Source organism: Gambusia affinis, linkage group LG09, assembly GCF_019740435.1.
Source record: "Gambusia affinis linkage group LG09, SWU_Gaff_1.0, whole genome shotgun sequence".
Classification (NCBI taxonomy): Eukaryota; Metazoa; Chordata; class Actinopteri; order Cyprinodontiformes; family Poeciliidae; genus Gambusia; species Gambusia affinis.
The window spans coordinates 19,816,410-19,829,813 of NC_057876.1; the positions used below are offsets into that span (position 1 = coordinate 19,816,410).

Below are 13,404 nucleotides of genomic sequence, written 5' to 3' on the forward strand. Positions count from 1 at the left end.
AAGTCGGTCCTTGAGGGCCGGCATCCTGCACGTTTTAGTTCTCTCCCTGGTTTAACGCACCTGGATCAAATGATGGCTCATTAGAGGCCTAAGAAGCACATTGACTTGCTGAAAAGGTTGTTACTACCACCAGGGAGAGAAATAAAACATGTAGGTTGCCGGCCCTCGAGGACCAATTTTGGGCACCCCTGGTTTAGGCCATTTTTCTGCGGTCATATATTTACCCATTTTTGAATTGTAAATTCTCTTTCTTTCCAGATTTTGTGGGACTTTAAATGTTACTCTACCTACAGTATTTAAGTCTTCATGCTTCTTAAATGTTTTCATTGTTTTTTGGTCAACTGCAACCTTCAGTGCATTTTATTGTCCAGTTGCATGTATTTTGCAGCCTTCAGATGGTTTTCTTGCAGCATAGCTCAGTCCATTTTCCCATTAACTCTGTCCACTTTCTTCACCCCCTCTAAAAAAGAGCTCCCCTACAGCATGATGCTGCCATTATAACTTTTCTCCTCAGGGATGGATGGTTTGTTCACCGTGATGTGCTGGAAGAAAGCGTAAGACTTTATGCAAAAGTCTTGGTTGAGGTGTCATGTTAACCAAATAAAAATACACCAACATTTGTGGCTCTAATGTTATCAAATATGAAAATCTCAAGCGGTATGAATAAATTTGCAAGGCACAAAGTCTGACAGGTAGTGATTTTGTTGTCTCTGTGATGATTGATGCTATTCACTTGAGGTCAAGCTATGTTTGGAGATGTTTCTGGTGTCACTTTTCAATATTTATTGGTAGTTTTACATTAATTTTAGATTTTTTTACTATGTTGTAAAATTTCTGAGATTCATTTTGCTTTTAAAATGTACATCTTGTTGGCTCCTTCACAGTTACAAAAATGCAATTTACATTTAATTTATATGAAAGTTTAGATTTTCTGCTTAATTCTGTCTGAATTTTAATTTAACCAATAACCTATAAATGCTGTAAAAATGCCTATAAAACCTATAATCTATATTAAAAAAGCCGTAAAGCCCGCTGATTTGTTTGGTCTTATTGAACGGAAAAGACTGTGGTACTGAATCTAACCTCTTGTTTGAAACCTATTGAGGCGGCGCCCCCTCGTGGCCGCAAAAACTTTTAAGCCAGGGGTGTTTTGGGCAGCTGTTAGGTGTTTCTAACAGCTGATGTCAAACATAAACTTACAACAGACTAAAGATGTAAACACGTGTGTTTTAGGCGCTCGTCTGTAGGCTGTTACTTAAGATGAAATAAATCAGACCACGAAGCTGCAGTATATTTTTAAGATTATTTCATTTGTTCATTAGACAAATTTTCCCTTATTCTTTTTAAATCTTTTTTTTTCATTTCTATTGTAGCAGCAACTTTTTAGCTTTTTTAGTATATATAAAATATTTGACCTAATTTATGTCGATTCTTAAACCAAAATGGCCTCTGCTTCCCCCCTTTTTTTTTTTCTTTTTTTTGCAGGATTTTTATTTATTTATTTATTCAGTATAATTTCACGTCGCAGCTACAGCTGCTACAGCGCCCCGCTGTTCTCGGTGGGGATGTTGACTACACAGAAGTCCCGCCTGTATTTCCCACTGGAGGGAGTCTCAGCCTCCGCTCCCGACTGGGGATTGGAGCGGCCACTTGTCAGTAAGCCAGCTTCACGCCGTGCATGTGTGTGTGTGTGTGTGTGTGTGTGTGGAGGGAAACCGAGCCAGACAGTGACGGTCGGATCGCTCACTCATCAGCTGTCTGTCAGGCCAGCACGCCACAAAGAGCAGCTTGACACCCGGCCGGTATGGAGGGAGAGATGCAGCCCGCGGATGAAGGGCCCTGCGCCCCGAAGATGTGCCGACAGCAGCGGGCTCCGTACAGCACCCTGAAGCCCTTCCAGAGCAAGCGCTCCGCGGGGAAGTCGCGCTTTGACCGGTCCGCTGCTTTGGAGCTGCCTGTGTTTGGCGACGGGCATCCCTTCACTTTCCATCCCGAGCAGCCTCATCCTTTCCAGCAGCAGCAGCAGCAGCGCCTGCAGCACCTCCACCAAAGCAGCGTCGCTATCAGCAGCAGCCAGCAGCATCACACGCTGCCTCAGCAGCAGCACCACCGTCTCCCATGTGAGGCCAGGCCCAGCAGCAGGGTCCCGACATCCACCTCAGCGGCCACGGCATCCCTTGGCTCCCAGCGGCGCTCCGGCAGCGGTTCGGAGCCCCGGTTCTCCCCGGACTGCACCTACGGAATCAGCACAGGTGGGTGTGAAACTTGTCCGGAGTGAGGTCTGTTAGTTCCCCTCCTTCTTACATGCAATAGTGTCTTTAATTTAAATAATGATACTTCACCAGTCTTCGTGTTTTCCTTAAACTAAATATTCTTATGGGAGCGTGAAATATTCCCTTTGTATCAACCATATTCAAGTGTTTATGCCTTATGCTCTACCAAAAGGCACCTCCAGAAGGTGGTAAAATCGGTAGCCAGATGGTAGTAATTTTGGGGTTGCACATAAAAACCAGAAGCCAGTGGAGGTTTTGGTTATGACAATATGGCTTTCAGCCCAGGGCGATAAGAAATGGGGACACCATGAGGACAACAAACATCTGCCTGTTTTCCTGTTATTTTCTTATTGCTTATTTATGTCCATTTGATGGGAGTGAACTCCTCCCTGTGGTGCACACAATGTTGGCAATTGTGATTTAGCATTTAACTTAACGGTCTTTTTATAAGAAATCAGGACTACATTTAAAGTTGAATAGTTGCTCTCTCAACAGAGGTTGTTTAAAACTAAATTTAAGGTTTATAAATCTGAGTGTGAACACATGAAAGAGCCTTTTTAGTGTACTTTTATATTTTGCACCTCTTTGACTGTTAGATTGCTATAGACTAAGTTATTTTGCAGTGATTACATATGCTTTACAACTGATAGTGTTTTTCAACACCGTACGTGAAAAACATTGGGTTCTCAGTTTTCTCAAAAATATTATTTTAATCTGTCCAATCAATTTCTCTTGATTGTTATGTATTTCAGTTAGCATGATATTTATATATTTTTTAAATTAGTTCTTAATGTTTCTATTAAGTAATCTAATAATAAGCTTTTTGGTCAAATGGTCTCCATTAGGGAAGTGTGTTTGGATGTGTGAAAGAGCATCTCACACCAATCAAGAGCTGCGGCTGCCAGAAGCGTGTTGTCATGTGGGAACCCAACGTGTAGATCACACCAAAGAAAAAGATTCCTTTCTTAAAACAATCTGAGGATCTTTTAGTTTGTGCATTGAAATAACTATAGAAGCTATACTTGTTGAAATGTGTGTTGTTGTTTTTTTCATAAAATTGCCCTATAATTCTACAATTCTGTAACTATCCAAATTCATTCACCTAAACAATAAGATCCTGGTACTATTTTCAATCCGGGACCATGGCAAAGTGACATAAATTCACAAAGTAGTTCTAATAAAGACATAAAATGAAGGTACATGAAACACATAAGTCAGTAAATGTTGAAACTCATAAAATGTGTCTTCACCTGTCCTAAATTTATCCATAAAATATTAAAAGGAGTGGTTTTTTTATAGCTTTATATCATGTTATAATTTAATTCCCTCAGCAAACACATACCTGGAGTGTCACCTTGATTCTTTAAATCTCTTCTGGCAGCCATTTCCTGTTTACTCAAAGCTCCTTCTTGGAGCTACAGTCTGCAAGCTGAGCTTCTACCTCACAGAGCACCTCTTTCCCACTTTTTCGCTATTCTGCTCCTCCAGACTAGCGGCAGAAGTAAATAAACACCTGGTAGGACTATGAATTTGCTGAGCTTGTCAGACAAACTACTTGTCAGTGCAACATTCCTGAGAACAATTTTAAACAGTGAAATAAAGGAGTGTTGTTGTGACGACGTTCTCCAGGCTCAGCGTCGGAAAAAACAGGAGCTTCTTAAAGAGACAAAGGCCAATTTTCAGATGTTAAAATACAAAGTCAAATCTGTTTTCAATTGTGTTTGATGTATGCAGCATTTTTCTAACAAAAAAAGCTTATGCTATAAAATGGCATTATATGGCTAGAAAATAAATAATACCGGCCCTTTAAGCACATAAGTCAGTCTGAACTTAACATGTCTTTAAACTCTGGGAGGATGTTCATTAATATAACATTTGGATGCATGTAGGATGCATGTTGTTCTCTGTTTGTAGGAGAACAAACAGAAAGACTCCAGGGATTTGAACCCAGGACCTGCTTGCTACAAGACAACTAACGGCCTTGAGGGGTTGATTCATTGTGTATGTTTTGCATTTACTTCCTAGATATACACTCCTAAACTGTAAGCAGAGTCAATAAGCTGATAGAAAAAAAAAACAGCATTTCCAAATCCTCATATTTTCCATTTCTTCCTTTGTTCCTCCTATCAGCAGTGATTGATTTACTTGTGTAGTGGGAGCAATCGTGATCGAATCTCCTCTTCATGTGCACAAAATTACACTCTTTGCATCTCTCCCTTTTTCTCTGTGGACCATTACGGGTCCTTGCCGTCATCCTGTTGAAACACATTGTTCCCTCCTCATGTTTTCTTTTTTTTTTTGTTTCCCCCTCAGCTGCTGTTCATTAGCAGGCTGCATACAGGCAAGAAATGTGTTCCCCATGTGGAGGGCTGGTCCGTGGGAGCCAACATTTAGATGAAAGCGATGAACCTTATCCTGGCAGTTTCAAAATTAAATATTAGACACAGCATCCTTTAATCAGATTTTAATCTGGTTATCTCTGCAGGCAGCAGAGGCTCTTCGTGCTGTTGCGTTTTTTTTTTTTTTTTTTGCAGCTTCACAGTCAAGTTTTTAGACAGACTTGGTGACATAAACTGCTGCATATTAAATTGTTTTATTGCAAATGCGTGATAGCATGTCGAAAGATCAGTTTAACCCGGCTCTATTGTTTGCATATGTTTCGACAAGCACTTTTCATGCCAAATTGAATCTACACACGCCATGCAGGATGCGCCTCTCCTCAGGTGATAATAGTACATCAAAGTGGTTTTATCTGCACAAATGAGACAGGTTATTGTCTTTCTCCTTCCTGTAGGGGAGAAACTGGGTGTCCCTTTTTCTGTGAAGCGCAGCAGCAGAGAACCTGGAACCTGCAATCAGTTCAACACACAATAACCCAAATTGCATTGAAAAGCCTTTCCCAAAGAGTCATGATTAAAACAAATGGGCCTCATAAATTTGCTTCTGCCGACCGTGTTGTTTTTAATGAAATTTTATGAGGCTCTCAGCTCTCAGTGCCACAGACCGGGAGAGCAGAGGGAGGTGGGAGCAGGGGTGAGGGTGAATGATATCAGACACATCTCCACGGGTAAACAGAGACAGCGCGCATATTAATAAATGCGACACATCTGCGCCAGGCTGATAGACACGTCCGAGCGAGTGGCACCGTCGCCGCAGCGGCAGCCCAGAACTCATCGGGTCTGTTTGTGTGTTTTGTTTGCAGCTACAGTAGACTCATAATCATTACGTGGAGGTGTGTGGGATCGTTTCACCGAGACGTGTCCAGACTACGGGGGAAATATGCGCACTGAGGCCTGAATCTGGTTTATAACTATGTGCTGATTGTCTTGGTCACAGCAGATACGACGACCTTAGAGTTTATTGACATCTGAATAAATCACCATAATAAAGCTGACATTTCTATGAACAAAGCAGCTCACACAAGGCTTTTTGTGGACCACTTTAGCTCAAAAAGAGAAGTGAAAATAGTCAGCATCTTATTTAGTATGTGAGCAGGTTGTTTCTTTCTGTAGCCTTTATTTGAAGATCAAATAATTGTCAGCTTGAGTAACTGTTAAGTTTTCAAATGAGTACTTACAGTCTAAGAACATCAGCACAATGAATTGTAAGAAAATAAAAATGCTTACAACTCATCTAAATTTGTAATACCAACTGCTCTGCAAAAATATTTACACTCAAGGCTATGTTATAGTCTCAAACGTCCAATTCCTTGATTGGAGTTTTATGTCATAAATCAACTCAAAACAGTGCATGTAGTTAAAAGGAAGGAACATTTTACACCGTTCTGAGTTATTTTCAAAGCGTGGCGAGCCTTTGTACGTCAGAGTGGATGGGGAAAATCTCTGAACAGCAGTTTTCAGGCCTTGCCACTGATTTTCTTTTGGATTTAGAGCTGGACTTTGAGACATTCTGACAGATGTTTGTGCTTTGATCTGAAGTATTCATTGTGTTATTATAGCATAATATTATGTTGTTATGCCTGTGGTTGTTGTTTTGTAGGAAGGCAAATCTCCATCACAGTTTGAAGTTGGTTTTTCAGATTTCAAAAGGATTTCTGTCGGGACCAACTTTTATTCAGCTTTATTCATCTTACCATAAACTCTATGGTTTGGAAAATCACTGAGGAAAAATCATTCCCTCAGCATTATACCTCCATTATTACATTTTACTGTGGATGTTGTGCTTAGGATTGATGCACAGTCTTTTCCTCCACACACAGTGGTTTAAACATAGCCAGAAATTAAAATTTTCATTTCTTTTTTATGTTACCAGAACACTCATTTTCCAAACTAGGAAAACCAAACTCCTAATGGCTTCTTTTCTTTCTGGTCTTTCTCTAAGGCCAGATTTGCTGAGCTCACAACTAATTATAGTTCTATCCAGATTCTCCCACCTGAGTTGTGGGACACTGCACCTCCTCCAAAGGACTTTTGACCTAAGATTTCTAATCCTAAGAGAAAAAGTATATACAATACTCTTTCTCTTTTAAAATAACAGATTAAAAAATGCAGTGTGACACGTCCAAAGTCTGGACTACAGTTCTGTTATCTATCCCTGCATTAAGTGTCTCCAAAACTTTATTTTTTACTGCTCTACTGTGTTACTCAATTGACCTGCAAATCCAGTTGTACTGAACATGTTGAAATCCATCCAGAAGTCACTTGTTTTGCATCTTTTGAGATGAAATTTATAATTTGATCCTTCAGATAAGCAGATAAGAACTGACCAAAAAAAACAAACACCAGTTCTCTGACTTCCTGTCCTCCTCCTGTGCCACAGAGAACCGTCTCATCCTAGATGCCTTCGCCCAGCAATGCAGCCGAGTCCTCAACCTTCTCAACAATGGCCGTCTCCTAGAGCCTCCGTCTTCCTCCCTCAGCTCTAACATCAAGCTGGAAGACGGGCGAGGGGACGCTCAGGGTCTCCACTGCTCCTCTCAGGGGAAGCTGAAACCCCCAGAGAGCTCCTCCACCACTGACCCCGAGGATGAGGCCCAGCAAAGCCATTCCAACCAGCACCAGACCTCTGCGGTCCTCCGCATCTTCACGGACTCCCTGCAGAGCTACCTGCTCTCTGGGCCTCAGCAGCACCTGGCTCCAGGTCTCGAAGGGGAGCAGTGTGCTCCCGCCGAGCGTGGTTCAGACATGTCTCCGTCGAGACACAACCTGGGAGGATGGGGGTCCCCGACTCCGTCAGAGTCGTACGGACACCCGTCGTCCACTCTGCCGGAGGAGGAGGAAGAGGAGGAGAGCTGCTGCCCCCGCTGCCTGGAGCTGGAGCAGGAGGTGCTGTGTCTGCAGCAGGAGAACGAGGAGCTGCGTAACAAACTGGAGAACATTCCAGGTGCAGTAATCCAAAAACCACAACCTCAGTTTGTTGTTAAATCCTATTTCTTTCTCTGTGTTGGTTTGCGTCTTGCTTGCGCTCGTTTGCGTTTGTTTTCTTTGTGATATTTTGGATTAATTTGGAGAAAGTTTCACAGAACGGTTTTTTATTTTTGGATTTTATATGACAAAAGAGAGAAGGAAATAGTACGATTGTTGAAATTCTGCCTTCCTCAGGCAAAGTTGGCAATTTATTTGAACATAAAATGTAAGACTAATAATGGATAAAATACTGATTTTGCTAAGCTTTTTAAGAGTATGGTTAGAGTAAGAATTAAATATTATTTCCAAATGAATGAGCTGGATGTTTTTCAGATTATCTGGTATCAGAGGTACTATGTTTGTTTTAAATAATTTAGAACTTTATAAATAAGTTTGAGTTGATTGTCTCTATGGATCATTAATGAGAATCTTTTCTTTTTCTTCTTTCTATCTGTCCGTCCACGCATTTTCATTTAAGACAAAGCATGAAAATAAGACCTGGTTTAAAATATTTAGTTAAATATTAGACAGTTGTAAGCTCTCACATTTAAAGCGTTGGTAAGTAAAAGTATGTTTAAGTAAGAATGACCTTTATGGGACCAGATTGAGCCTGAGGGTCCAGGCAGATGGACCATTGATATGAAAGTCACTACCCATTCTTCTAGTAAACCTTGGGGAAAGTCACATGTGAATCGGATTATAGATCATGATACAGCATTGAACTTTACACGACGGGCAGAAATGTCATCATAAAGTTAATTTAATTGAGTAATACAATTTAAAAAGAGAAGTGTCTTATAAATTCATTGCAGGCAGAGGGATGTAATTTGATTCTCATAATGTACATCTAATAAAATTCCCCAAAATATTTCTAACACAGATATGTTCTGTGATTTCCATGTTATGACCTTCACAATCATAGTAAAGCAGACATTTAGTTGTGACAAAAAAAATCTATGAGGTATGAAATTTATTTATTTTTTTCACTGTAGTATATTTGACTCTGCGATTGAGTTTCTATTACTTGAAAGAAATTTATTTTTAAATTACATTGAAAATAAATTAAAATTCACCTCTACAAACAGGAATTGTAGCAACAAGAAAAATGTTTACACATTCTCACATAAAATATAATTCTGCTAAGTTGCTTTAAATAGTAATATATTGCAATTGTGAGTAAGTTAAGAATAAAATAAATATATGTTGAAAGCTCTTTCTCAGATTTATAGGAAAAGTAAAGAAAGTAATCTAAGGATATGGTTGTAGGTTTACAAAATAAATTTTTTTGCTTCAGGGATTTTTTTCTACTACTATTCACTTTAACACCTGTTTTTTCCCCCCCAGTTCCCTGCCAAAATACTCTGGACTACTTCAAGGCTGTTCTTGAATTTCACAACCAGCTGGCCCAGCAAATGCCAGAGGAGCAGCTCACCGAGGTGAGAAACAGGCTTGTGTTTTGCTTTATAAAGGATTATCAATTTGATAAAGAGAAAAATATAACATCCTATCCATCTTCAAGCAGTGTGACAATATGGAATTAAAAGATGTATCTCTGCAGGAGGAAGAACAAACAGTCTTTGAGGTTTGTCGTTTAATCATTGGATCATACATACAAGTGTGTTTTCTTTGTTTCACCCAAACTCCTAAGTTTAGCTCCTCTTCCCTTCAGGGGAGCAAACAGCTGCTGGAGAACTACCCGCTCTTCATCACCAACAAGCAGTGGGACGAAGCCGTCAACTCCTCCAAGAAAGATGGCCGACGGCTCCTGCGATACCTGATCCGCTACGTTTTCACCACGGATGAGCTCAAGTTCTCCTGCGGTTTGGGGAAGAGGAAGCGTTCGGTGCACTCGGGAGACCCTGGCCTGGAGAGACGCCCACTCAACCCAGTCAAAGTCAGCTGCCTCAGAGGTGCGTCACCTCAGTCTCCTCTGATTTGGGAGAGTATGCACTCACCATCAGATTTAAAGCACTGAAGTGTGACAACTTTGTTTTAAAGCCGTGTGATTTTAGATTGTTAATCAAGCAAGTTTATCTGCTTTTACATCAATGTTTTATTCAATGGTTCACCATTAAGGTTTAAGAGACTACTTTTGTCTTAAGGAGTAACATGTCAGAATTTTTAAACTTTTATTTGCCAGTGATAATAGTGATCTTGATTTCTTACAAATATACCATCTTTGAACTAAAATTAACGGTCTTGCAGTAAATAATTGTAAATCTTTTGGTGACTTTTATGCATGGCAACAAGCAGATAAAATAAGCAATCCACACTCTATGCACCTGATTATCGTGCTCCCAGCTGCAGAGAAGCACACACAACAAGAAACTGTGTATTAGGCAGTTTGTTATTGGGACATTTTTAAGTTCTCAAATGAAAGATGCAAAAAGAAAGCTTCAGAGTATACCCAGCAAAGCCTAAGAGCAATTGTTTTAATTCAACATTATTCTCAACATATTTAAAAGCACTTTTTAATTATGGCATTTCATTTTTAAAAGTATTTAATGTCAGTTGAGAGTATTTAATGCTTTTCACATCATTTAAATCCTTTTTTGTAAATTACAACAAATAGTATTTTTAGGATTAAACAATACCATAGTAATGTAATCATTATGATTATTAAACAGAAGTACTTCTCAGATTTCTTTTTAACATCAAGCTTTCAGAGTGAGAGATAAAAATGCCAAGCAATCAGAAATTGAAAAACAAAACTAAAACTTTGTCAAGCTGCTATATATTTTTGTAACTCGACTATAGTAAAATAAACGTTTTTACGTTGGACTCTTGTGTTTTTGGTCATTCTGTTCTCGTCTTCCTCCACCAGACATGAATCTTAGCCATCTCACTTTCAAATCCTGACTCAAATCTTAACTGTGCTTTGATTTTTCCAGTGAAGAGAATAACTTTTATTTACCTTTCAGAGTTTATCCGGATGCACTGTGCCTCAAACCCAGACTGGTGGATGCCCTCAGAGGAGCAGATCAACAAAGTGTTCAGTGACGCCGTTGGCCACGCCCGCCAGGGCCGGGCGGTGGGTACGTTCCTGGGTAGCAGCGGCAGCAGCACCAGCAGCCTCTACATGGACGGCTTTGACGGACATCTGTCGCAGGATGAGCTGTTTCTGAAAGGTTGCCAGAACGGCCAGTTGGACTGAGGCTATACAAAAATGATGAACCTTAATATGTAGCTGTACAACAACATATCCAGAAACACTAACCTTTATCTAAAAACATTCCAGAGAAAGCGTGATATACAGGATACAACTCCAGCCCTTGCTTTAAATAATTTTATAACCTTTTTGGTTGTTTTATACTTGCATTTTGTGAGTCAAAATTTGACTTTTGCCAGTTTTCAATTTTAAAAGAATTTGAGTCTTCCTTTTTGCTACTTTAAATATGACTTGAGTTTATTTAACTGTCAGTGGGTTATGTTTAGGGCTAAGTCAGTTTCAGAGAATATTTTGTGTTAAATTTATAGCATAGTTGTGTTAGAAGCTGCACCTTCATAATATTCATAGCTAAAAGTAGCATTTAATCTGTTTGCATCTGTATGTAGAGAAAGCACCTTTACCTGAAAATTTTAACAGGAGTGCCTCTGACATCGTCACATCCGCTTGTTCGCTCTGCTGCGCTTTGACTTTGATTTAATCTTCATTTAATTTAAACAGAAATATGTAGGCCAACACTAGACATTTATTCCAAGTCACAACCAAATGTAAAAGTTATCTTGTTATATTTTGGAGGTAGTTTCATGCAGTTGAAATCACATATTTATTTTTTAAAAAGCCTCCAGTCCTTTCTGCAACAAACCACACACAAAACACGATGCTGCAGCCACCGCCGTACTTTATAGTTGGGATCGCTGTTCACGAATTTGCAAGCTTCACATTTTCCCTCCAAAAATAACAATGGTGATCATGGTTCAATTTTAGCATCCTCAGACAGGAGAGACACAAATGTTTTTCCATGAGCGCATTAGCAAAAACGGTTGTTTCATACTTGAATTTTTTCGGTCAAAATTCGACTTTTGGCAGTTTTAAAGGAGACGTCTCTTTTAATTCAGTGGACTGCTTCTAAGTTTCACAGTAGGTGCTAGATATAAAACATCAAAGTCAAGATTACTAAAAACATTTCAACGTAAAGCAACAAAACAGAAATTTCATTCTTGAAATTTGTTTTTAGAAAACTCTGCAATTAAGACAAACATAAATTTCAAAAACATTGAAAAGAAATAGTTAAATTAAATATCAAAAACATTTTTGTTCAATTGTTTTGGACTTCAGGGCAACCTTACAGCACAACTTTAACCAAAGTTTTCTGCGTCTTTAACCTGTTTACAGTCCAGTAATTAGAAATATTATTATTAGAAATATGACTTTAGTTTGTCTGAATTTGCAACAATACCGCTACTTTTTGCTCAAACACACTGTTGCCTACCAGGTTTGAATAATTCTCTTTTTACACACTTTTCCTTGTTTTGTTGTTAGTTTAATTTTTACCGTGCTATTTTTGACAAAGGTTGATCAAAGCAGTTTTCAGAAGATATGCACAGCATGTCATGAATAGACCACATTGTCACAATAATTGTATTAAAATTGGTAGAAAATACACTATTTTGCCAAATTTATTGGATCACCCATGGAAATGATTAAATTCAGGTGCTCCAATTTCCTCTATATTTACAGGTGTATACAATTTAGAACCTACGGCTGCAGACTGTTTCCTCTCTTATAAATATTCCTTCTCGTCCAACATCAGTATCTGACCTTACAAATGCACTATTAGAAGAATAGGAAACAAAAATGCACATAAACACACTTCTTAACCTGGTGGAAGGTTTGACCAGAAGATTTCTACCTGTCATACCTGCAACAGAAGAGCCAACATCCTACTAAATACTATTGATTAAGTCAGACAAATGAAACCTTGTTGTATACTGTAATTTATCCAACTTCATGGGCAACAGTGTGCAATAAATACTTGTATTTAAAACCTAAATTAGGAGCAAAACACAGGCAACAGTAAAGATCTTTAGTTTAAGGCAGTTGCCACTTTATGAAGCCTTAAATGAGTAAGAAGACATTCACATAGTAAAATGTTAAAGCTTTGTGTCATCATGTGATGTGTGTTGTTCCCTGACAATGACTGAAAGTATCTACTTCCTCTGAGAGAGAAAGCATGAAGCACTTGTTTATTTCTGAAGCTGTTATTTGCACTTTTCATGGTCTCACTGGGGACAAACAGATGTAAAGAGCTGAATACTCACCTCAAAAAAGATTTCATGCTGAACAACTTTCTTTGCGTTAATATGTCACATTGTTTTCTTCATCTGAATGTAGCTGATCAAGAGGCCAAGTCACCCATAAAACGTGCTGTGTAAATTGTGTAAAATAAAGTATGGTTATTGTTAAAGTTTTTTTTTCTTTCAGAAAATACAATGTCCCCCTCTATAAAAAGCCAAGTAGATAAGTGCCAGAGAAACCTTAAAACTGTTGGACTGTGTTGTTGTGTTGCTGTTCTGAATGTGTGCGTTTGTTCCCATGTACTTCTTTACTCAAAGTGGCTGTAATCAACACTGTGAAACATTCGATTTTTACAAATATTCAGTAAAAGGTTTTTTTTTTTTATTTCCAGTGAATAAAATGAAAGATGAAGTTGAAAAGTCTTCTCTGTTCAAAATGTCTTTATAAACAGATCATTAATCCTAACCTTGAACTGTCACTGTTTCCCTCATCTCATTTCACTTACCGTATATTTGATGCATAG

At 38.9% G+C, this 13,404-nt stretch overlaps 1 protein-coding gene across 5 annotated transcripts; it reads left to right on the top strand.

The window, feature by feature from the left end:
* Nucleotides 1-1,505: 1,505 nt before the first annotated feature.
* Nucleotides 1,506-13,300, top strand: LOC122837132 (BEN domain-containing protein 4). 5 transcript variants are annotated; one of them, XM_044127255.1, is made up of 6 exons: nt 1,506-2,252; nt 7,053-7,616; nt 8,984-9,075; nt 9,162-9,221; nt 9,309-9,549; nt 10,561-13,300. In XM_044127255.1, the coding sequence occupies exons 1-6, from the start codon at nt 1,805-1,807 to the stop codon at nt 10,791-10,793; spliced, it is 1,638 nt and encodes a 545-aa protein (XP_043983190.1). In that variant the 5' UTR covers nt 1,506-1,804; the 3' UTR covers nt 10,794-13,300. The 5 variants fall into 5 exon arrangements, with proteins under 5 accessions (XP_043983190.1, XP_043983189.1, XP_043983191.1 ...); XM_044127254.1 differs by having other exon boundaries at nt 9,159-9,221; nt 10,561-13,257; XM_044127256.1 differs by having other exon boundaries at nt 9,159-9,221; nt 9,321-9,549; nt 10,561-13,257.
* Nucleotides 13,301-13,404: the final 104 nt, after the last annotated feature.

Bases quoted from the DNA above. Each gene is read 5' to 3' on its own strand.
- LOC122837132 (XM_044127254.1), top strand. From the start codon at position 1,805: ATGGAGGGAGAGATGCAGCCCGCGGATGAAGGGCCCTGCGCCCCGAAG. The intron at 2,253-7,052 runs GTGGGTGTGAAA...CCTGTGCCACAG, and splicing joins CACCTACGGAATCAGCACAG to AGAACCGTCTCATCCTAGAT. The intron at 9,076-9,158 runs GTGAGAAACAGG...TCCATCTTCAAG, and splicing joins CAGAGGAGCAGCTCACCGAG to CAGTGTGACAATATGGAATT.